Source organism: Lepidochelys kempii, chromosome 5 (genome assembly GCF_965140265.1).
Source record: "Lepidochelys kempii isolate rLepKem1 chromosome 5, rLepKem1.hap2, whole genome shotgun sequence".
Classification (NCBI taxonomy): domain Eukaryota; kingdom Metazoa; phylum Chordata; order Testudines; family Cheloniidae; genus Lepidochelys; species Lepidochelys kempii.
The window spans coordinates 122990048-123015433 of record NC_133260.1 but is presented as its reverse complement, the minus strand read 5'-3'; the positions used below and the strand labels follow the sequence as shown (position 1 = coordinate 123015433).

The window sequence follows — 25386 nt, the reverse complement described above, 5'->3', positions numbered from 1 at the left end:
TCTGACTGCTCCCATTAACCAGGCTGTGGGGGGCCATTAGCACAGAAATACCTTTTCACTAACCTTTTAAAAAAATCTTCCCTTTGTGAGAAGTCCCTTGGTGTGGAATCTCTTCATGTACTTTACTCAAGATGGTCCAGAATGAAACAGCAACACCACGAATATCATGGGTTGGCAATGAATATTTCTGGTATAGGTGGGTTCATATTCAAGGATAAGCCTTTGATCCAAGGACAATGTCAGAAGATTTTACAAAGGGGAAAGCAATTCTTTAAGAAGTCCATTAGAATTCATCTCTCTTCTGAGGGTACATCTACACAGGATGGCTATGGCTGGCCTGGGTCAGCTAACTTTGGCTTGCGGGGTGCAGGCTGCAGGGCTAAAAATTGCTGTATAGACATGTGGTCTTGGGCTGGAGCCCGAGATCTGGAACCCGAGCCCTTGCAGGTTCCCAGAGCTCAGGCTCCAGCCTGAGCCCAAATGCCTACATGGCAATTTTTCAGTCCGGAGCCCAAGCCCCATGAGACCAAGTCAGCTGACCTGGGCCAGCTGAGGATTTTTTTTATCCCTGTGTAGATGTACCTTGAATGACTTCCAGAGATTGGTTGCGGGGTGGAGGGGAGTTGAGCATAGTTCGTTGGTTTCACTCAGATTCCATTTTCATTTTGCCATTTAGCTCCAAGGAAATTCAGCAGCACCAAAGACCAACTCTCTGTGCAACTAGTTAGGACCGTATCCTGCTTGAAGGGGAGATGGGTATTATAGCAAAAGTACAAATGGCATCAATGGAAGATGAGTGTACTGATCGACGATAGGACACGGCATAGGTCTTTTGTATTTTACCTGTTTTCATACTGTAATAGATTCTGAAAATGAGACATTCATTTAGATCTATGGGGCATTCAACTCTGATCTGCAATGTAATCAACTGAATTAAATGATACAGTACAATGTACACCACTATGGACCAGACTGTGCTTGGATCAGACGCCTACACAGGGCCATAAAGGTGAAGTAAGAATCCCCCTTAAACTCCTGAATGGGCTACTAGGACCTTGGGTCCAGGCACGCAGGATAAGGAAGATCTGCAAGCCTACTATTCCCTCCATTCCAAGCAGGAAGATGGGTCGAGCCTGGCTCTGCACCCGCAATGCACCAGGCAGGGCTTGCGGGAGAGGTGTTGCAATTTGCTCTCATAGGCCAATAACTCCCAGAGTAAGAAGAAGCAAGGAGGGAGCTGTGCCTTCCAGAAGCACAATCCCTTCCCTGCCCTATGCCTGGGACAGCACAGACATGGCATTGTCCCACACACAGGGTGTGGGACAAAGCTGCAACCTTAGTTACATTGTGTTCTGCTGGATTTTCCCTTTGTCTAGTTCTGAAATCAGGATGAATAACCTGTTGGCTTTTTATCCTGAACTCTTATTTGTCATACTAGCCTGCAGGCACTATTTTTATTTTAGTTATACTGGTGTAAAACTAAAACCAGGAAACGTAAGGAACATTTGCCCTAATGAAACAGGGATCCCATAAGGTCAAATATGATTTACTACAAGTGAACGTTTGGATCAGACGAGCTGCATGACTGTCTTCCTCTTTTGCTACATCTTTCAGCAGCTCGCATCAGCTTGGAAAAAAAAAATCTCCTGCAAAATCCTCTCGATTCTATGCAGAGCACTATACATTGAGTTGTCAAGAAGACACAGTTTCCGCTCACTGGCAAAAGCTTTCCTGGAGGCATAAATCAAAAGGCTTTGCACAAAGAAGTAGGCTCTTCAAATTGCAGAGTTTGAAGGCTGTCTAACCCACTAAGCTTTGATGGTACTGTTGCTTGTTCCAGTCCGTCCCTACAGCACTCCCGTCATCCGTGATTACTATTCACCAGAGCAAAGAACACCACAGCACATATTGTACGCATCAGAGTCACTCAAATTAGATACCTCTCTGTAATCTGTGATCAGATGGAGACATTTCCATTTAAAAGGTGTGCAGGAAAATTGCTTTTATAACACAAAGCGCTTTAGAGCCTGTCCATCATCGTGTTTGCACACAATGGTTCAAGTTCTGCCCTCAAGCGTACATACGGAGCCCCACTGAAGTCAGTGGGGTTGTACATGTCTTACTGGGGGCATGTTGTTTTCTCATGGTACAAACACATCTCTGTCTTGATGTTTGTAGCAAACTAGCACACTGGAACTAGCTTTCTAATTTCTTTTCACAACAGTCAAAACATTGCAAGATTCAGTATATTTATACAGGCCTCGTTCCTACAAACAAATACACACATGAACAGGCCCATTGGAAACAACGGAACAACTCACAGGTGTAAAGTTACTCATGGGAGAGTCTTCAGAATCAGGGGCCTATAGTCAATAAGTATGTGTTTGTTTTGTACAATGCTGGAAAATATGGCTATAAATATCACACATTTCAAAACAAAGAGGAGAATGAACACTGGTTTAAATGAAGCATGTTAAAAATGAGATGTTACCGAATAATATGAAAAATAGACAAGTAATTACAGCAGATGCATAGAGGCCCTATTATGCTAAGTTTTATGCATATATATAGAAAGAGGCAGTCTTGCCCAACAGAGATTACAATTTAAATAGGCAAGACAAACAAAGGGTGAGGGGAAAACAGAGGCATAGAGAGGGGAAGTGGCTTGCCCAAGGTCACAAGGAAAGCCAGGGAACAGAACTCAGGTCCTTCAGAATATTAGTCCCGATAGCCCCACTTTTTCTCAGTGTAGTGGGCTGTAGCCCACGAAAGCTTATGACCACATAAATTTGTTAGTCCCTAAGGTGCCACAAGGACTCCTCGGTTTTTTCTGCCTACAAAGTGACCCCTAGTCAACAAACAGCCTCAAATCAAAACTGATGTCCCCTGTTCAATAATTCTGTCCACATGTACCATAACTGACCTATGAAAATTCTGGGTACGAAACATACCTCCAGCTAATCGGGGCGTTACTGTTCTCTACTGCAATCTCCGCACCCACCATCCTTTTAACACAATCAACCAGCTCTGATTGGGTGGGATGATTTCAAGCCATGTTTGGTTGTGTGTGTAGTTCATCAGGACTAAAGGCGCAGTCCTACAGGGATGCAGACAACGCTAGCGAGCGAGCAGCACTGAACCGTCAGTAGGGCTGCTTAACACAGCTCCATCAAAGAGAGGACTTTGTGCTCGTACTCCCCCTCGTAGCTGGGCCCTCCCCCTGCTGACAGCCACTCCAGCCCTGCAGCAGTCTGCTGCTTCTTGTGGCTCAGCCCTCCGTCCAGGTCACATTTAGTCTCAACCCATCCAGGGTCACAATGTACCACCCTAATCAATGTTCAGCAAGACATGGTTGATCAATCCATCATCTGATGCCCCTCCTATGTGCTTCTGTTCAGAATACCCTGTCCCAGGGCTTCTTTCCTAGAGACCCCTGATCCATTCCTCCTTCAGAACACCAACCCTCAGGGCTGCCTCCTTGGCGTCTTGCCCCTTGACCCAGGATCATCACAGCAGCTCATTCCTCTCCTTTAGCCCTTCCATATCTTTGCTGCTCCTTGCCCTTTTGCCAGAGCTGCCTTCTCAGGAGGGGAATCCCCAAACCTACTCTCCCCCGAGGCCTCAACACCAGGATTCCTAACCCCCTAGTCTCCTCCCACCAACTGAGCTCTCTCAGCTCACTGGGGTCCAATCATTACCCGAGGCCACCTGATCTTCAGCTGAAGAGGATCAGTTGGGAGGGCAGATGATCCCCACAGGCAAGGCTGAGCCTGACTCCCCACAAGGAACAGCCAGCCTGTGGCAAGTGCTTTGGTACTCATGACCTGATAGTATGAGGGGGAGTACACCCTACAGGGCAGTGTTTCAGTCATGACCCTGTGGCCAGCATAAGTCATGAGACATGGACGTTAGGGACAGTTTTCTTAAAACCCACACACACTCTGCCAACAGCAGATCTTAAGCACACCCAATACCTCTTAAGTGTTTCCTACATGGTGCAGGACATGCTGCATCTCTTCCCCATTTTTCAAGTTGTCCCAAGGTCTCTTATTGCCTTTCCAAAGTCCTGCTGGGCTCTGAGTGGCTGCTGAACCAGGGGGGCAGCTGTGGCAATGTGTGTCCAGAGAAGCAGCCAGACTCAACTCCCGCCCCCCACGCCCCTCTGGGTGCCTGGGTTGGGGAATATGGAGAGCGACGACTGGGAGGTGCTACTGAGGGGCCCAGGCTTCTGCCTCAGGGGAAGATGCTGATGCTGGAGCCCTGCTAATTGGAAGAGAGATTTGCCCTGGTGCTGGCAAGAGCAGGGCCCCTGGACCCCTGATCCCAACAACCAAAATCCCTGCCCCTGGACCACTTCATCCCTGCTCACAGAATCATTGTATAGCTTCAGTATAATAAGTTCCAGAATATTTGTATTTTTGTATTTATTTTTTTTCAAATAAAACAGTTTGTTCAACAAAAAATGTGTCCCCCATATTATGCAGTGCATCAGATGGGGAGGGCTCTGAGTAACTAGGGAGAATTCTTTCCCAGGTGTCTGGCTGGTGGGTCGGGTCTTGCCCACATGCTCAGGGTCTAGCTGATCACCCTAACTGGAGTTAGGAAGGAATTTCCCCCCAAGTCAGACTGGCAGAGACCCTGGTTTTTTTTCCGCCTTCCTCTGCATCAAGGGGCACGGGTCACTTGCTTGTTTGAGCTAGAGTCAATAGTGGATTCTTTGTAACTTAAAGTCTTTAAATCATGATATGAGCACTTCAGTAACTCAGCCAGTGGTTAGGGGTCTATTACAGGAGTGGGTGGGTGAGGTTCTGTGGTCTGCAATGTGCAGAAGGTCAGAGTAGATGGCCATGATGGTCCCTTCTGGCCATAAAGTCTGAGTCCCTCAGTTCAAGGTGTGTTGTCCTTCATTTTGAGGGTCACAGTCCCCCATTTCAGAGTCCAGAGGTTGAGACATATGAACACACCCGAGTAGCCAACAGTCTTGGCTTACAATAGGAGTAATTGGAAATCCTAAAAATAGCGGCTATACACTGTTTGCATTCACTATAATACATGTAAGGCTATGGCCAATGCACAGACCTTATCTCCAGCCCCACACACTTTGCCTCCCTCCTTACAGAGCTCCTTTCAAACCCAGTAGACCATTGTGCACATATCCCTCTGGAAGCGCCTGAGCAAATAAACCCTAGTGCGTTGGGTCTCTGCATTTCTGTTAGCAGCCTTCAATAGCTTGCAGGACCAAGGCCCATGAGCTGTACAGTCAGATCCTCATCTCACCACAAACTGCATACCAGCGCTGTGTGACAAAACTGGTTTTAAACTCACCTTTGCACTGCCCTGCTCTTGTTGCAGGCTCTGTGCACCATCTGTCCCCCCAGTGCTGGATTACAGCATCCTGGGGGCTACTCTAATTTACACTGGCGGGAACCAGCCCCAGGAGTCCTGTATTAGCAAGCAACATAGAAAACCTGAGACAGATTACGTATTCCTTATCTTTGTTAAATAAAAATTGATCAGTACCATCAAGATTTGCATACATAAGAAGAGTGAACACTCCTCTCTATTTCCCATATCCTTTGAGTATGTATATAACATAACATCTAATATAATAAATAATCATGGCAGTTCCTGTCATATAATATTTGGAGATATAAGCTGCACTGCATGTCAAAATATAATGGTATCTGATACAACACAATAAAAAGGAATGATCAAGACAATTGCCTTGAATATTTTAGACACAGACATATATTTGATAAGTGACTGAGAATTATTTTAATTAAGTCTTCTTTAGCCTTGAATGTGACATAGCTTTTCTAATTAGGGACTGAAATTTTGATTTAACATTTCTGTCATTACAGATTAGATGTTGCATGTTACCTCTTTATTTAAATGTCCACAATCTGAATGTATAAAAGAATTTGGAAAAGTCAACCCCGGGGGAAAGTCCTTACAATGAGCCATTCACCTTCAGGTCAGGTTTTATAATAACTAACTGCCAAGATAAGTGAGCTGAGTGGAGAAAAATAAGATTAAGAAAGTGATGTTGAAAATGGAAGTCTGAATAACCATCGGAATTATAAAAACTATCAAATATCAGCATAAGCAGGATGATTTTTAAATATCAAAACTGTGTGTCTAATACTTTCATATTCAGTCTTGAGCTCGTCCAAACCTGAGAGCATTGTAGCTGATATTGTAGAGCAGAATCATAGAATCACAGCTGGAAGGGACTGTGATGGGGCTTGTGGGCGGACTCGGTGGAGCAGGGAGGGCCTGGGTCCCCCCACCTGGCCGCCACCCTTCCCAGGGTGGTGGCCCACTCCCCTAACAGGCCACTAGGTCACGCAGCCCCACAGAAGGGGCAGTGATACTGACTCAGGTCACTAGGCCATGCAGCCCCAAGAGAGGGCGACCTTACTGACTCTGACCATTGGGCCACATAGCTCTGAGAGCGGCCCTGAGAGAGGGCAGCCATACTGACTCTTCCAACTAGGCCATATTGCCTTGCTGAGCCAGGCGGCCACACTGACTCTAACCACTCTGACCAAACCAGGAAGCCATGTTGACTTAGGCCACTGGGTCCCACAGTTCTGTGGGAAGGGGCTGTTACCCTGACTCTGGCCTTTGGGCTACACAACCTTGAGACAGCGAGAGCGGCCATAGTGATTTTATCATTAGTCCACATACCCCCAAAACAAGGGGTGGTCCTAAGGACGTGACTGTGGGGAAGTAATTACCCCGCCCCGCCTCAAAAGGGGACAGGGTGCACTTGTCCCATGACAGGGACTTTAAGGGTTTATCAAGCCCAGCCCCCTGCACTGAGGCAAGACCAAGTTTCATTGTGAGCAAAAATGTACTGGCATGAAATTTTGGTGCTCAGCTCAGTCAGGAATTGAAAAATAAGTTTTAGGGCAACGTGCTTAAACTTTATCAGTGAGTGGATAAAACCTTATTAGGAAGATCAGTGAGAGAGGCAATGGGATCCAGTGGACAGGCCTCTGAATTAGGACCTAGGAAACCTGGGTTCTCTTCCTGGCTCTGCCACTGAGCTCATGTGTAACCGTGGGCAAATTGTTTAATCTCTCTGAGCCTGTTTTCCCTTCCCTGCATCTGTCTTGCCTATTTAAACTGTAAGCTCTCCCAAGCAGGGGCTGTCTCTTCCTGAGTCTGTGCAGCACCTAACACACTGAGGCCTCAATTTCAGTTGGGGGCTCTAGGTTCAACATAGAATCATAGATTAGGGTTGGAAGAGACCTCAGGAGGTCATTTAGTCCAACCTCCTGCTCAAAGCAGGACCAACCCCAACTAAATCATCCCAGCCAGGGTTTTCTCAAGCCGGGCCTTAAAAACCTCTAAGGATGGAGATTCCACCACCTCCCTAGGTAACCCAGGAATATCAATGATGATCATACAGATTGTGGGCCATCTCTCCTCTCATTTGTCATCACATAACACCACTGTTTTACCAGAAATTGCTAAACATGGAAAAGAACGATTAGGAAATCACACAATATGTTTCTAGCTGTCCTCAATGTGACTTAGCAGCTGGAAACAAGCAGGAGGAGAAGCCCCATGTAATCAGCCAGCTCTCCTTGGGTCACCAGGAAATGCTGAGAATCATTGGTTCAGGGCTATCATCAAATTACTGACATGGGGCCCAGTGCTACAAAGATTAATTAGTATAGAGCTTACCATGAAGAGCAGTAGTGGCTTCTCAGAGTGAGTGGGCTGCTGTCCATCAGCTCTGCCGTCCCAGTGGGAAATCAAATTCTAAGAGCTGGTTAGATCTATACTACTTGGGATAAACATAAATAGCCTACAGAGTCCAATTCCGCTGCGCTGAACACGAACAATCCACATCACTTTTCCAGAAAGGCAAACAGTAACATGAGTAAAAGATGTAGCGCAGTGAATGGGAAGAGCTGGCATTAGGCAATGCCAGCACAGGGAACATCCATTTTAACACCGGTTCTCTGTCTTTGCATCTGTTTCTTAAGAAAAATAGACTGTTGTCATCACGTCTAGCATGCCAAAGGACAGGGGAAGTATGCTCAGGCAGTGAGCAACGATCTTCCCTTCCTCCTGGCACTTGATTTACTTTTACGTTCACGTCAGCCTTGTCTATAGGCCAATTTATAACTCTGTTGACCCCGCTACCCTCAGACTCATCGTTCACAGATTAGAGGGCTAAAAATCTTCAGAGATGATTCAGGCTATAAATTTGAAAGATCTTATTTCTCACCTTTCTGGTATTTCTGATGCCCATTTGGGAAAAAATGTGGTTTGGGGGGATGAATGAAATAACGATGTATGGATTTCTGTCCTTTCCTGTTTTTGAGGTTACCTAAGCAATTTGGTCTGGTTTCCACAGGAGACAGAGACCTCTATTCTTTGAAAATGTGGGTATTATGTCAGTGATAAATCCCCAAGGACAACCGTAAGACACAACTGAGAGTCAGTTGCCTTAAACCACTCACTAGCTATAGCTTTCTGCTATGACTCCACCTCTTGAGATGCACTACGCTGTTTCTACAATGGTTTTGCAACATTTCCCCATAACAATTGGTTAATCAGCCCTGGCCCATGTGATTATGTCCCACACCTATACAGCTAGTACCTTCTTCAGCCAGTCAGATTTCTGATTATGATAGCAGCTAACCAAAGCTCATTCAAGGCAATAGGAAGACTCTCTTTGACTTCAGTGGGCTTTAGATCAGGCCCATACAGAAACTGATCGCACTCTCAGGGCACACCTCTGTGAAACAGAAGGTGGGGAGTGGGTGCAGAGAAGCTCTCCCTTAGCGGGAGCGAACACAGTCCTGGATGTGTGAGGCCAAGAGAGGTACCTGTTACAATCACATGCTCTAGCTCCCTTTGTAGAGGTTACTATCCTTGCATTAAGAGAGCAAGCCTCCTTGCTTGCATGGGGCCTCAGACAAACTCCATATCCAGCCAACAAAGGCCCTGGTTCCATGCAATGGAAGGTCCCTCCATTGACTGCAGTGGGAGCTGGATCAGGCCCACAGAACACAAAGACCAAGACTGTGACTAGGCCTTCTAGCCCTTTCCAGTGGGTTCTTCTTGTGCCCTACTCCCTCACTCCTGCTCCTGTGACCCTCACAGACCTAGTCACAATCTGGCCCACAATGTTAATTTTACAATTCAGGACTAAGGGACAACAACAGGTGTGGGGGTATGGATTACACAGCAATAGGTGGATGCCTATGACTCCTTAATAGTATAGCTCTCCCCAGACAAACTTTTAACAAAAGTTTCCTTGAAAAATAACCCAAATCCAGATCCTCAGGTTGAGATGTGACCTACTTCCTAGTAGGGAGAGAGAACAAGAGGTTTTGGTATTCATTTATTTTGATCATAACAGGAAACAAACTCACTAGAGTGAATAAACGACCAATAAAGAACCTGCCAGGCTGATAAAAGAAAAGCAACTCCATAACCAGCAAACAAAGGCACTGGTTGTTGGATCCCGTACTTAAATTAAGTGAGCATTCACTCACATTACTTCAACATTAGTTAACTCACAATGTTGTATCATCTGATTCCACCACCATGTTTCAACAGTAGAAGCATCTCACTAGATTCCCACTAGACCATTCACCTGAGTGAATGCTCACCGACTGCAGTAAGAGTTGAACAACCGGCCCCTCAGTCTATAAGCTGGGCTAGACTGAGAATTAGTTCACTCCCCCGAGCAAGGGCTGGTGCCTATGTTGCATCAACCTGGGGTAGCTCTAGGGACTGTATGCCTCAGAGACACCCATATAAATAACAACAATTCTTCCCTCCCTTTCTTCTTGCTCCAGAAGGCAGTGGCCACTTACAGCAGTAAATGATGACACCCCCTCCTAGATCAACTATGCTAGCCAGTGAGTTGGGCAGGGAGAGCCAACGCTCCCTCTAGTCCCTACTCCCCTGCTCCAGGGATGGACTAATTGAGACTGCAGCACCTGCTCATTCTTCTGCACCTGGATCTGAAGTCTGACAAACCTATATAGGGCTGTAAGGGAGGGATGGGGGAATCTGCTTACACCCCATTGTGTGATTGTAATGTGAGACCAGTCTGGCCCTGATGCCATGTTAAATAAGCAAGCTGTGTTCATGTGTGATATACAATCCTTGTCACCTTGTCATTTCTTTATCAAAACAGGATGCATTTCACAACTGCTGACTTGCTACTCTTCATTCTTACAGAGTTTAGCTGTTTTGTCCCAGCTTCATCACAGCATGACACAAACTTCTGCAGCATCTGTGCAGTGCACTCACCTCGACGAAGATGAAACATGGGATGATGGAATAACTTCGCTGGGTGTTGTTTCCTAAAGCCATTTCTCATCACACCTCTTGGGAAAGCACTGTCCAAAACTTTACCAGACTGAAAGACAGACAAATATGTACAGTAAGTTACATTGGACTGAAAGTTCTTCATTTAATTCAGCTTGGAGAATATCACAGCAAGCTCATGTAGCAAGCAGAGAAAAAGAGGAACAATATTAAGTGCTAGATTGTAGTTTTACAACCTGTCTAGTGTCTTGTTGCATAGCCCCTGGAGCAGCCTCAGAGGTGAGAGTGTGACTCAGACAGAGGTCACCAGGTTTAGGGTGGTGCAGATTATATCTCCCATTGAGCAAGAAGGAAGCAGAATCAAAATCTCAATCACAATTTGATTCCTTCTCTGCTTCTGGACCAGTGCAACCATGCACTACTCCTTAACTCAGAGCAGATTGCAAGATCATAATCCAGCGCAGAAGTGATTGTACTGTCCATGTCATAAATGGTTTAAATCAATTGTGTTTTATGCTAAATAAATGATGAAATCATACTTTAAAATAAGACGGGTTTACAGTGACATGAAAGCCACTCTGTGGATGATCAAAAGATTTATCTGGGCAAATGTGTCCAATTTAACATGCCAGGACAGCTTACGTAGGCAAAACTATTGACTTCAGTGGGAATAAGTACCACACGATTGGTAGTGAAGGATTGGGCCCTTTCTGTAAAGTACTTTTGGCCCAACGTTAATTAGTAGTTTAAACCACAAAACCCCTTCCTGCTAAGCATTACTTTGAGATGCTGACTACTGTAATTTTAATTGAACATAACCTGGTAACAATCTGCACTGAGACGTTCAATCTCTTTGCTGTACACAATGTGTGGAGAACAGAACTCTAATGGGAGATTTAACTGGAGGTGTGCCAAGAGAGACTTAAAATGGCTTTAGAGATCAGCACTAGGCAGTGGTATAAACCAAAGGAAAAACCACAGTTGCCAGAAAGCTGCCCAGTACCCTACCACGCACACTCACACAGGACAATGCAAGGGAAATGAGAGGAATGGAAACTCTAACCTCATTAAGAAACAGCCAGGGTGCCATGGGGCACAATCCCACTCTCAGCACTCTGAACCCTAAAGAAGCTCTTCCATTTGAATTCCCAGTTGCTGGGGCACTGTGCGTTTTGGCAAGGCATGTATGGGGGTAATGGCTGGTTAAAGTAGCATCAAATTCTGGCAAATTTTCATAGGATGATGCCACTTCACTTGCACAGAGATTTGCTCCACATGGCCTGTCTCCTTTGAGAGGGGGATGGAAAGGCACTAGGATGGGGAGTTGATATCATCATGGCTCCTAAGAACTCCTAACTAAAGAGGGATGAAATTTTTTGACTAAAACATTTTCCAGCAAACAATGCAGATTCAGTAATGCTGAAAAAATTCATGCATTCACATCAATTCCACAAAACTGATTCAGTCAACTCCGCCCCCCTTCAAAACATTTCAATTTTTCAAATCAAAATGTTTCCATTTTTCTATTTAATGTAACTTTGTTTTGCAATTTCTTTTAATTTTTTTAAAGTACAATAATGCCCAAAATCAAAATGAAACGTGTGATTTGACCCAAAACAATTTTATTTTTCAGTTTGTCAGAAAATTTCATCTTCAGTTTGAGCTGCAACAATTTTATTTTCTCGTTTTATATTTTGGAATTGCCAGCAAACAACAACAACAAAATCCATATTTCACCTAGCTCTGCTCCTAACTGGGCAGGCGTACATGAGTGATTTCTGTTCTAAATGGCTTTTGGGAGTGTTTAATGGGATGATAGGTTAAGGAAGAATTCTTACTGAATTACAAGAATTGTGCACATCATTACTACTGAAATCCTGTCAGCACCTTTCTAGCAATTACCATGTTTAAGGACGGCATTAATACTGTTCCCCTGGCCAGTGCAGCCAGAGCATAGTAATAACTGGATTTTGTCAATCCAGTGCCCTGTGACTTAACACCATGCCTTCGATTCCATAGGTATATTATGGAAAACAGTAAGGAGTTGGGTGTTTTAAACTGAAGTAGTGTGCTGTGAGACATTTAATTAGGTTCAGAAGAATCTGGATCACGTGTGTTAAGAAACTGAATAGATTATAGCAAGGAAGCTGAAGGTCCTTTGTAGCACCATTGCTCTGCCTAATTGAATGTTGCGGCCCTTGCAACTATGTCATAAATATGTAGAGTTTATGACTGTTCTTGCAAATTTACTGTTCACCATCAGTGAGTCTGTTACTACAATAATTTGCCTATGGAAAAGAAATGTATTTTATGGGCCAGATTATCTCCTGCATTCTGGCCATTTGATGTTGTCCTGGAAGCTCAAAGAGGCAAAAAAGCAGCCAATCTGAGAATTCCCTCCCTATGGGGGACCTCTCAGCTGGCATAGCCAGCCTTTTCGCCACTCCTCTACATTTGGCTCAGACGAAGGGGGCAGGACAGTGGTAGGGTGGGTTATGACTGGAATATGCTGCACTCGGTCTGTCCTCAGATGACACATGATTCCTTGGAGGCAATTGCCAGCTAGCATAGGCTGCTCCAGCCTATGCTGTGATCAGAGATGGCACAGATCAGCCCAGAGAATCAGGAAGCTAGAACTAGATATTGGCACAGAGAGAATTTGGGCCTATATCTGTGCATCTCTCTTCCTCCTGAGGAAAGCTTCTCTCTACAAACGATAGCGGATACCTTAATTAGCATCTAATGTCACCATCTCCATTTTTTATCGTCATTTTGTCCTGATTGTTAACTAGGAAAAGCTTATTTAGATACTACTAGCTCTGACCTTTTAATCTGGGAGCATGAACACTGCAATGTGAGGTGACTTGGTCAGACCTACATGAAGGGAATATTAATATTACCCATCATGAGAGGTGCTTCTACTCTTTAAACAAGGTAGTGTAGTTGAATAATACAAAGGTTCTGAATTAATTAGCATTAGTTAGTTCTCATCTTGCCTAATTCCCCCCACATACATTTTCAGAAAGCCCTTCAACTGCAGTGTGGGAGGTTATTGTCTAGCATCTCCTGGGGAAACAGGCAGAGTCCTGGAATATATATATGAGCGAACTGAAAATTAACTAAACGGCAGTCAGAGAAAAGAGAACCATGAAGGCAAACACCTCAGGCTGAAAAGATTTTATTACCACAGGGATCTGTCATGGCCGGGGGGGGCGGATTCTGCCCTGACCACCAACTCCACAGCTCCCATTGGCCAAGAACTGCGGCCAATGGGAGCTGCGGGTACGGTGCCTGCAGGCAGGGGCAGCATGCGGAGACCCCCTGGCCCCCCGACCTAGAAGCTGCTGCCAGAGGGATGTATTGGTCGCTTTCGGGATCCACCCAAGATAAGCGCTGCCCGGCCAGAGCCCTCACCCCCTCCTGCGCCCCAACCTCCTGCCCCAGCCCAGAGCTCACATCCCACACCCAAACTCCCTCCCACAGCCCGCACCCCCTCCCACACCCAAACTCCCTCCCAAAGCACGCACCCCCCCCCCCCCGGCAACACAACCCCTGCCCCAGTGAGGGTGGCGGAGAGCGAACAATGGAGGGAGGTGGGATGGAGTGAGTGGGGGGCGGGGCCTCAGGGAAGGGGCGGGGTAAGGCTGAGTCGGGGAGTTTGGGGGGGGTCCCGAAAAATTTTAAATCAAAAGGGGGGTTCTCGGTTTGCTAAAGTTTGAGAACCACTGCTTTAGTCTAATACAGGCATAGAGCCTGATCCTGCCTCTGGATCCAACACACGGGCATTGAAGTCAATGGGGCATAGGAGTCCACCTGCACAGAACCAGTGGCAGCCTAAGGGCTTATCTCCACATAGAAAGTGCATTGATTTAACGAAATCTGTTTGGGATCTAGTTAAATCAGTGCAATCTCTTGGTATGAACATTATGCAACTGGTTTAAGAGCAGTTTCGCTGAATTTGGCTTGTTAGACTTTGGCAAATACTGCAGTAGGTCAATAGAGGGTTAAATTATTTTGCCTTGGTCAAAGATCTGTATAGTATTAAAATCTAGATACTTTATAAAGAAGGGATTCAAGGATACAAAGGTGGGATTTTCTACAGAATTAAGTGATAGTAATTAACCTTTTGTCCTGGCTGGAGAATAAAGAGAATTCTAGACACGGGCTTAAGAGTTAACACATGCAGGAAGCACCAGAAGAGAATCATGCATTCTAGAATCTGAGGAATACGATTGGCGATTGCAACTGGCATTCTAGAGAGAAGACAGAAGGAAGAGCTAGAGTTTGGCATCTGGCTGGTCTGGACTGGATAACAGCAACACAAAGCCAGTCTACGTGTAAGTCCTGCTTACCCAAAGAAATTGACCTATCAATGAAAATACGTCTCAGCCAGGAATCTCCTGGGGCCAGCACTCAAATTATTGAACTGTTAATGTAAGCAGGACAAACCCATTGTCAGCACCACCGCGGACAATAATCTTGTGCCATCCACCAAGCCAACGGAACACAGCGATGGTGAAAATTGTCCTTCCTTCACTAGCAAATGTATCATTTCTGGGCTCTGATTAGAAGAGTAAAACAAATGATGAACAGGGAACAGCTAACAGCAAATAATGAAGAGCGAATACTATTGTTCACACATTCAAGGTGAAATTCACCATTATTTAAAGGGCCAACAAGAGAGACATTCTAAACACCAACCAAGACCCCAAATTATAAACATTCCCCCAAGCAAAGTTTTGACCCCGAAAGGGGAGAAGTGCCAGAGACTCCATGTAGTCCACTCAAGGACTTCACTATTGGCATGGATTTTACATGGCAGGTGTTCAGGCACGACAGGGATGGTCAGTCGTATAAATCATATTAGATTACATGTGCCTCTTATGTGCACGTCATCACATGGGATGACTTTCACCACCGAAGAACAGCCATAGCAAATAAAAAGTTGTACAAACATGGCAGAAATGAAGAACCACGTGGAAGTCAAAGGACTGTTCCCAAGGGCTGTTTTGTTGTATTCACTCAACTCTGGTTTTTAAGTGTCATCATGGATGGGCAGGTTCATGTTGTGAGGTGCTTACATCCCTGCCAAATTGTTTAGCATGTCACTAACTCAGCGTTACCTGGAGTGACAATTCTTAAAAAGCAGCATGAAAATCAGAAAAATCACAGGGGTGAAACTGCCTTACCATCTAACTCATACAGCCGCTTGTCTTCTTTTGTGATTGAATTATCAGTCCACAGTAGAGGAGAGGGAGGAGGATTACAGGATTCATTAAGAAATACTTTAAAATATCAGGCACTCTTTGTAAATACCACCAACAAAATTTACCGTACACCATTAAAGGAGTTGATTCTACTTCTAACTTCCAATTAACTAAATAGCCAATTATTCCAGCTCTCCTTTCATCCCTTCCAATTTTAGAAATTAATCTAACTGAAAAGTCGTGCATGTTCTTGGGTGGAAAAGGGGGACTATTTTTGGCCTCCATCCAATCACCTGAAGATGTTTCATCTTAATTTAGATTGATTAATGGGGCTTGCAAGGTTCTTCTGAAACCAATGGGAAATGCAAGTACTCATTTCTTTACACACAGTCAGTTTAAAGCTCCATCTATTTTTGAATGTGTAACAACCGTGTTAGTCTGTATTCGCAAAGAGAAAAGGAGTACTTGTGGCAACTTAGAGACTAGCCAATTTATTTGAGCATAAGCTTTCGTGAGCTACAGCTCACTTGCATCCGATGAAGTGAGCTGTAGCTCACGAAAGCTTATGCTCAAATAAATGAGTTAGTCTCTAAGGTGCCACAAGTACTCCTTTTCTATTTTTGAAGCCACTTGCAACAAAGGAATGGCAGGCGCGATCAGCAGTTAGGACGTAATTTGTAGGAGAAGGGGACTCTGGATTCCAGGAATAAAGGGCAAAATTGGTCTAATGAAATTATAGTAGTTAGAGTAATTTTAGGGACCGGTCCCGCAACAGACTGCACCCGTGCATAGTCAATTATATTGGGACATTCAGGTCTCACTGGCTTCCAGATCAAATTTGTTCAGTTTGCAAGTAAAGTGATCGTTTTTCTTATTGGCATGCCTGCAGATTCACGCTGGAACTTGAATGTCAAGTGCATTCGGTCTGTCTTCTGGAACATGACCATTGTACGGATTCTACAAATTTTGCCCTCAGTTACACCTGTACAATTCCACTATTTTTTGTAAGTTTTCAAAGGGCAACTGGAATCCTGAGCATTACAGGAACATTTTTAAAATGTATTAAACAAAGAATGAGAAGAAACAATGTTGCACCACCAAGAGTCGCTTTAAGGAGCCTCTGCATATGGTACTCCCACCTGCATACAAATTTCCAGGCAAGCCAGAATTATGGGATTTTACTGAGTTTTCCTTCTATTCCAGTTGGACTGTTTCAGTCAGATGCAGCTCATGTTCACAGGACATCCTGCTGGACTGTGGCATGCAAAGCACAAGCGTTCATAGTACATCCAGCCCAGGCCATTTCCACAGCATGGATTTCTGTATGGGATCATTCTGTACTTCCGTTTGCACATGCACTGGGTTTCTCTCTCTCTTCCCCAGCATATGCCCCACCAGTAGTCAGCTCTGCACAGTTGAGGACACTTCGGAGAGCAATTGTTTATAGAGTTACACTGAGCCACAGTCTCTTTCCCTGTTCCAGACATTTTGTGCTGCTTGGGTTCTGTGAAGTGCCCACAATCTAGCCCTACCTGGCCAGCAGAGAATTCCCTAGTGTAGAATAAAGCCAGAGTAGCTGGCTCCTACACCATCTGCTCCCCTCACCCTGGTATACGGAGGACGAGGCAAAGTACTCCTGCACACCCCCAATTCTCAGCTGGTTGGCATAAGTTAGAACCATGTCTGTAGGCTGTTCTAATTTATACTGGAGTCAGGGAAACTTGAGAATCAGGGAACTGTGATGGGCTCCCTGACTTCCCTCTGTACAGAGCAGATCTTGACACATGCCTCTCTCAGTCTGAAGGGGCCCAAGGGGATATGATTCTGAACAACTCCCGAGACAGATGTGGAGATCTCTTTGCAATTTTTCTTTCATGGGTCTGGGAGCCCAGTGCTTTCAGGAGTGAGATTCTTCAGTGTGAAGATATAAAGATATGGAGGGTCATTTGGACATCAAGACAAGAGTCCAGGATCTGGGAATAATTTTAGAACTCCCTCCTCCACCGCAGGGAAAACAGTGGGGAGGCCAATCAATCAGATGAGATAGACATTGGCCATCAGTCAGGATATGACTACTACTTTGAAGGCTTTACATTCAAAATTGGATGGGCCTCCCCCTGTGATACATAATAGAGAGAGGGAAAGACTCTGAGGACAAAAAGCTTATTGATTTGAGCAGGCAGTCTGGAACAGAAGGAGCAAAACTGAGCAACCCATTGAGTACAAGTGCCACTATTATTTAAAAAAATAAACCACTACATGACCCCACTGCAACCGCTGGCATTCAGGTGCAGGAGCATAATTTGTGTGTTACCATCTCACTCCCCAGAAAATTCTCAGACTCTCATAGGCAAGGAGTAGCTCCCATGCATCACAGCTCCCATGCATCACTGAAATTAACAGTGCCATATAGATAATTTCAGGCACAGTAAAATCAATGCCACAACTGTGACTTCCTGTATTGGCGCACATCCACCCACGCACCCCAAATTCATTGCGACAGGAGAATCCTTCAGGAGTCCCATCACATTCAAGAGAACAAGGGCCGTCCAAAAGATGCAGATCTAAATAACATACCAAGATTCTGAGTCAAATCCAGAAAAACTTTTTTGGCTTTCAGCGCAGAGCTTGAAGACTCGGGGTTTTCCCCCAAAGATCAATGGCAAGCAAGATGGACGGACATCAACATCCCAAACAAACTGCTCTTCAAGGAGCCAGACAAAGAAACTCATGGCTTTTCATTCCAATGGAAAATATGATCCACGGTGAACTGCAGCCGCATATCACATGGGAGATGTGCCAACTTCCTCCCTTAATGGAAACTGAGACACAATCCTATGGGTGACTGCAGAAGTGGCCTTCAAACTATGGAACACCTCATTAACCAATGTCCCAAACAATCATATCCTCCTGATGGTATCTCTGCCATCCACTCTGCTTTACCTGAAGCAGTCAATTGGATCGCCAATCTAGACTTGGACTTCTAACATTGCTTTTTTAAAGCTACACAAAAGAGGAAGAAGAAGCTAGGCAGGGAGTTGGGAGAGACAATGCACTTCAGCTGTGTGCAGAGAAAGTGTCCTCCTGGTCAGCAAGCTCAGAAAGGCATTTATTTGAGTTTAGTACCAACCTACTTCTGTCTGGCTTGGTCAATAAAATCTGCCTCCCTCCCCCACTCCCCAATGCCATGCAAGGACCGGACACAAATGTAGCTCCCGCTCTCAGGGCAGTGCAGGCCCTGCTCCCTCCTACCAGCCTCTGCGTTACAAACCACCCCTAAAGAGAAGAGATGGAGGCCAAGACATGACGCTCTTCCCCTCACTCCCTGCACTGGTCCATGATGTCGCCTGGGGGAGCATGCGTAACTCATAGCAGCAGAGTGGGAGCACCGGTCCCCCGCTACTGGCTGGCCCACAGCAGAGATTAATCAGCCTGTTCCAGCATCTAGCTAACAACCTTTACATTTTAACTCATGGAGATAGAGGCTTATGCTTTTCGTGCTGCCTGTCACAGGTTCATTCTCCACAAATACCCCAAGCAAGGCTGTTTCACAAAGTGGAGGATTGTAAGAGATTGTGCAGCATACATATGTATTCCCCCTTGGGGCTCCCTCTCGGGTAGTGCAGCTCTGCACTGTGCCCTAAACACACCTGGGTGTTAATCACATAGTCTGAGCCTTCAAAAGCTTAAAATCCACCATCTACGTTATCCCTCATGTTTGCTTCCTAACAGAGGGCTAATGTCAGTGTGATGGCTGCCATCTTGGATAACACACTGGGGACAGAACCAGGGACCAGCAGCACTAAAAGTGTGAGCAGCAACATGAGCTAAAGCTCTCTAGTTTGAGCTGTGATTGACTCCTCCACAGCCACAGATCAGGCACAGGAGTGGACCAGTAACACATATCCACAGGTGGCTCCTCCTAGCTCTATAAAAAAAGCAAGAAAAGACAAGTCAAATGTCTGTTCTCTTCTGCCAGAAGGGGATGTGTGTGGAGATACCTCAGCTCCTCTCACAACTGGATGTACAAAAACGCCTCTCCCAGAATGCAGCTATCACAAAAGCAGTAAGGGTGGGGTTTTCCAAAGCACTGAGTGCTGGCCTAACTCTCCTGCCATTGAAGTCGATAGTAAATCTCCCCCAGGGAGCAGAGTTAGGCCAAAGATGAGTGCTTTCACAAATCTCAGCTGGTTCAATTCTGACTACATACACTAGTTGGGTTTTTTTCTTAACCTACACATACTGATAGCATAGGTGGTTCTCCTGCCCGCCCCCCAAATATCCTGGCATGGTAAGAAAGAAATTCCACGAGGACTTTAACAAGCCAGATGATGAAATAAGTTATTACGAGTCTGATCCTCTGGAGCTATCTCCACAACAATATTGACTGGCATAATGGAGTCCCACGATGAGCAATACAATGATCAATGGGACTGGAGGGACTCAAAAGGAGACATTCATAAGGAGACAGCTAAATATATCTAAGTTGCCTAAGCAATGACTAAAGGGGACATGCTAATAGTTTACATGTATCTGGAGACAGGAAATATGACGGGCCTGGTTTTCCGTTGACTTCAATGTTGTGCCATCACTTACACTTGGGTGCATACTGATACCATTTTGATTTATTAGCACTTTACACCCACTCCGCTCAAGGGTAAATGATGACAAAGGTGTCTGCAAGGCAGTGGAGAATCAGTCCCCGAGTAAGGGAAGATCGGTTTAGTATGTCAAAAAGGGGTCAAATAATAGGGGTAATGGGATGAAATGTAGACAGGGAAAATGGGGCTGAATATCAGTGAAGCCTTCCTGCCAGATATATTTAGCCTTGGAATGGTCTCCCAAGAGAGTGGCAGAGACCGGAAGCTTTTAAAAGTAGGCACAGTAAAATGTTCTGCAGTGAAGAATCCTGCAGTGGCCAGGGGATTGGTTGGATGAGCTAATAGGTCTTTTCCATCTCTAATTTTAATGCTGAAGCATGTAGTCTGTGGAAAACAAATGCACATCACCATTACAAAGGGGCCGGAATATAGGCTGCATCGTCCGACTCAGTTTGTTTTTGGTTTTTAAAGTCCCTGCTTGTTCCAGTATTGCAGATTGCTGGCCATGTGGACTGGGCAGTCATACAGATAACAAGACTATCCAGAGTTATAATAGCTAATGCTAACAAAAATTTTGGAAGGCTATTTAGCCTCATGATTCAGGGTTTAAGCCTATCTCTAGCTATTAGAGATGAGGATGAGGGCTAATGTGAGGGGCAGATTGTTCCACATCTGCGGTCCTTACCCCTGCCTCCGAAGCAGCTGATACAGCCATGGTAACTCATACCAAACTGCTACAGTTCACTACAAACGTCACATAAATTGTAAGGCAAAATGCACACGAGCCCCACAGCCTCCTGCGGATTTATCATCCAACCCGGAAAGTTGGCTCTGCTTCTTCAGATGGCACCTCTCTTTTCCCCATTGCCACATGGCAGCACAGCAGAGCTTATGCTGACCCAGAAGGCGCAGACACCTGGGAAGGAGGAGTGCCTTTGGTTTTGCATCAGCACCATTCAAAACGCTCTGGGTGAAACCCTGGCTCCAGTAAAATCGGTGGCAAAAGTCTCACTGACTTCAATGAGGTCAGGATTTCATTCTCCATTTCTAACGGGGCACTGGCTTCAAGCAGTAGTAAAATGTGCCCACTGCTACACTAACATGGGCCTTGCCACCAAGCAAGGATTTACTAGGGACAGGAAAAAGCAACATTTTTAGATTTTTTTTTTCCAATGGAAGCCGAAAAAAATCCTCCAATTGCACTAAAAACCAGGAGACAAACAGGAGACAACAGCCTTTAAACCTTGATTATCATACACATTGTGAAGAGAGTGGTCACTTTGGATGGGCTATTACCAGCAGGAGAGTGAGTTTGTGTGGGGGGGGGAGCGGAGGGTGAGAAAACCTGGATTTGTGCTGGAAATGGCCCAACTTGATGATCACTTTAGATAAGCTATTACCAGCAGGACAGTGGGGTGGGAGGAGGTATTGTTTCATGGTCTCTGTGTGTATATAATGTCTACTGCAGTTTCCACGGTATGCATCCGATGAAGTGAGCTGTAGCTCACGAAAGCTCATGCTCAAATAAATTGGTTAGTCTCTAAGGTGCCACAAGTACTCCTTTTCTTTTAGCCTTTAATCTGTGGCTTTGTCTCCTATGGACTTCCAAAGGATCTTAAGAGACAATTCCTACTCTCCTTCCTAATGCACATAGTTCAGCTGATGTCAATAAGACTAACACCAGAGTACAACGAGCAGGATTTGCCCCTGAGAACATACCAGACCGTGTTATCCTTGCCCAAGTGGAACAGCGATCTCCACTTCAGCAGTTTGTAGCTTTCTGTAGGATAGTCAGCGAAGTAAGCCAGGGTCTCAGGCCACAAGTAAAGTCTTGGCCAGATCTACTCTAAAGATTCAAGCCAGCATAGCTACGTTGGTCAGAGATGTGAAGAGGATCCCTAACACACAGGGCTATGCCAGCACAAGTTCCTAGAGTAGACACCGGTATACCGGCAACACTGTGTTTTTATCGGTAGAGCTTGTTCCACTTAAGGGAGCTGGAATAAGCAATGCTAGCAAAAGCACAGTTTTGCTGGGATAAGCCGCGTCCGCACTAGGAGTGCTTGGTCAGTATGGTATGTACGGATATAATTACACCGATGAAACACTCCTGTGTAGACCTGGCCTGAGTAGTATGCTGCAAAGATCTGAGTGTTGAGCATCCTGAATTACCACTGACTTAAACACAAGTTCAAAGTGCTCAGCATGAAGCAGGAGCCAACCTACGCTCGGCACTGAGCAGGAACTAACCTATGCATGTTACCAGAGACGGTTCATGGGCTGAATAGCCAAATAATTGCATGGTCTCTTCTGACAGCTCTCTAGGTTAACTTCGAAACCAAGGGATAGAGGGTTATTTCCAGCACTACTCTGGGCACTGGACTCGGTTCTTCTACCCTCAGCACCAGCGTCACAAGGAAGCAGAGAAACCAGCAGCAACAAATGTTCTATTCAGCGTGGCTTTGCTCCAGTTCACACATTCCCTGCGAACACACACAGCTAGCAACATTTAAAAACAGAGGGAATATCAGGTTAACCTGTTCCAAAAAACCCCCAAACATGTCAAATAAAAGCCAAGTTAGAAAAATCAACAGTTCATTCCTATAAACAGGCGATACCTTAAACCTGCCATGTGGGTGGTCAGTATCTTTTCAACATGGTTGACAGTGAAGTGCTGCTGTTTTAGAGCTCCTGTTTAACATATTCATTAATGAAATGGAACAATTATTTAGATTCCTCAAAGCTCCTAATGGAAGAACATAGGGACGTTTAATTAAACTGAAAGGCAACACAGGTAAATGTGATAAAAGGATTTATTTTAAACAATGCGTCATTAACCTGTGAAACTCATCGCCACAAGGTATCACTGAGGCAAAGAACTTCATGGGATTCAAACAAAGAGTAGACTGATAAGAATAAAAAAATAACCACTTAAATTATATTAGAGTTATATTAGAGGATGAAAAAAGAGACATAAGAAAAAACATCATTTGTTGGGGGCAGGGGTGGAGACGCTTTCCCTATAGGGAAAGCAGCTAATTCCATTAATTCTCCACTGTGGAGTTTCTTACTCCTTGCTATGGTGTATCTGGTACTGTGCCCAGAGACAGGACACTTGACTAGATGGTCTGGTACAGTTTGGCAACTCCTATTTTCCTATCTTCCAATATACCGTATTTACTTTTTCCATTCACAGTTTTCTCTTTCCCCTTCTCAACTGTTTGTCTTTCATTTGCATTCCTCCGGCCCTCCAGGCTATCTTCCACTTTATAATTTTAAGTGGTTTTTTTCCTCTGCCCCCTTTTTAGCTCGTGATTGCAATATATCTCCTAAGAAGAGATGAAACCCAAAACCCTGGAGTGGGTTTGATATTAGGCAAAACAAATTGGCCTAGAGATCACAACAAGTATTGCCAATGCCCGTTGCTCCAAAATCATGAGTCAGGTCCCCAGAAATCATGAGGCTGGCTTAAAACTCTTGAGATTTTAAAATATAATAAATTTTGTGTCTTTTTATTTGTCATCTGGTTTTTGAGCCCTTGAGATACACTCAGTGCACATTTTGAAGCTCTTCTATGTAACCATAAGGGACTAGAAACTGACTTTAAAATGCAATCTGAGCTCCTCATGCAAATCACATTACCATAGGAACTGAGGCTTTAAGCAGAGCATGCAATAGTGCAAGGGTTGGCCACACTGCAGACCCGTGCATAGAAGCCTGGAGTTGGTGAGATTCTACAAGTTTGGTTCTTAGAGTCTGGATGAAGACTGGTAGAGGGTCATCTGCTTGAATTTGTTTCTGGATGTTATTAAAGCTTTGGGAGGTATGATGTGTTGGAAAACTATGTTGCTCAAGATGGAACAGGTCAGGAGGTTTGGGGGAATTCAGAAACAGATTTTCTCTATGATAACCCTTTCCATAAACCCTTTGAATACAGAGTGTATACGCTACAGAATGAATTTATTAACATGCCCCTTCACAAATGACATTTTGTTTGCAGACACTGCTGAAGAGAACACAGGATATGAGCTGCCAAGAAGAGGCTGCCTGATACATTGAAAACCACTGGAGTGAAGCATCATTAGAGTGTCGCTTCTCTCCCTGCAAATGGAACGAGTTCCCTTTCTTATCCATGTTTATTGAACCAGCATCTCAGTAACATTACCTGCTGTCTTAGGATAATAATAATAAAGCTCCGGGGGAGGGGGGGGGGAGAATTCTGGGCCTTATTCCACCACTGTATTCCTGCAGTATTAAGAGACAGAAAATTTCAGAAAAGGAAAATTTACGCTGAATATCAGGAAAAGCTTCCTGAAAGTAAAACCTTGTCTTCATGCAAACTGCAGAGGTTTAACTAAAAATGTGGTTTTAAACTGATTAATTAAACTGCAGCAAGTTTGTGTGGAGACACTCTTAGTTTGGTTTAAACTTTGGTTGTCAATTTTTTTTTAAACGATCATTAAGCTAAACCAAAATAATAGTCTCTAAACAACTGAAATAAGCGTGTCTGTGTGATGGCTGCCATCTTGACCAACACAACTGGGACTCAGCTTGGGACCTATAGGCCCGAAGGCTTGAATCTCTACACCTCGAGCTAAAGAACTGACCTCTGTGGCTGGTTGCATTTCAAACTCATAGTCTGAATGGACTGGTCATAGGGGGGATGCTTAGAACACAAACTGTGGTGCAGTTGGTGTGTACACCTGAGGACTTAGATTGTGGAATAGTCTCCAAAGGGAAGTGGTGGAAGCCCCATTGAAAACTAGACTGGACAAAATATTAGAAAACATACCATAGGGGAAACTGCCTCGATGGCAGTAGAACTAGGTTAAAAAAAATGATTTGCACAGAATATTTCCAAAGAAAAGAACACTTTCTTTTTGTTTGAAATATTTTCAAGGATTTCTTCCTTTTTGCCTCAACCACGACTAAAATATTGAAATGATCCTAAATGGAAATTTTCATTTAACTTCTAATTCAAATTTTTTTCATGTTTTTCCTCCCACTTCTCTTACATTTATTTTTTTCTCCTTTTCGCCATTGGAACCAAGGAGGGGAAGAGAGGGAGTGAAAAAAAGCAAGAGGCTTTTTTTTAAACATTACTGTTGCACACATTTTTGCAGTGGAAAAAGATTAAAAAAAAGTAAAAGAAAGTGGGTTCCTTACATCTCATTCTCTCATTTTATTTACTTCTTTTTCACAACAAAGTAAAAGAAGCAGTGAGACGCAAAAAGGCATCCTTTAAAAAGTGGAAGTTAAATCCTAGTGAGGAA

The 25386-nt window shown here is 44.6% G+C and overlaps 1 protein-coding gene across 3 annotated transcripts in view; it reads right to left on the bottom strand.

The window, feature by feature from the left end:
- PLPPR1 (phospholipid phosphatase related 1) overlaps positions 1 to 25386 on the bottom strand; it is a 179806-nt gene that overhangs the window by 100284 nt on the left and 54136 nt on the right. For all 3 annotated transcript variants that reach the window (XM_073345698.1, XM_073345701.1, XM_073345697.1), the window contains one exon: positions 10288 to 10396. In XM_073345698.1, coding sequence (XP_073201799.1) covers positions 10288 to 10350 — 63 coding nt within the window. In that variant the 5' untranslated portion in view covers positions 10351 to 10396. The remainder of the gene's footprint in view (positions 1 to 10287; positions 10397 to 25386) is intronic.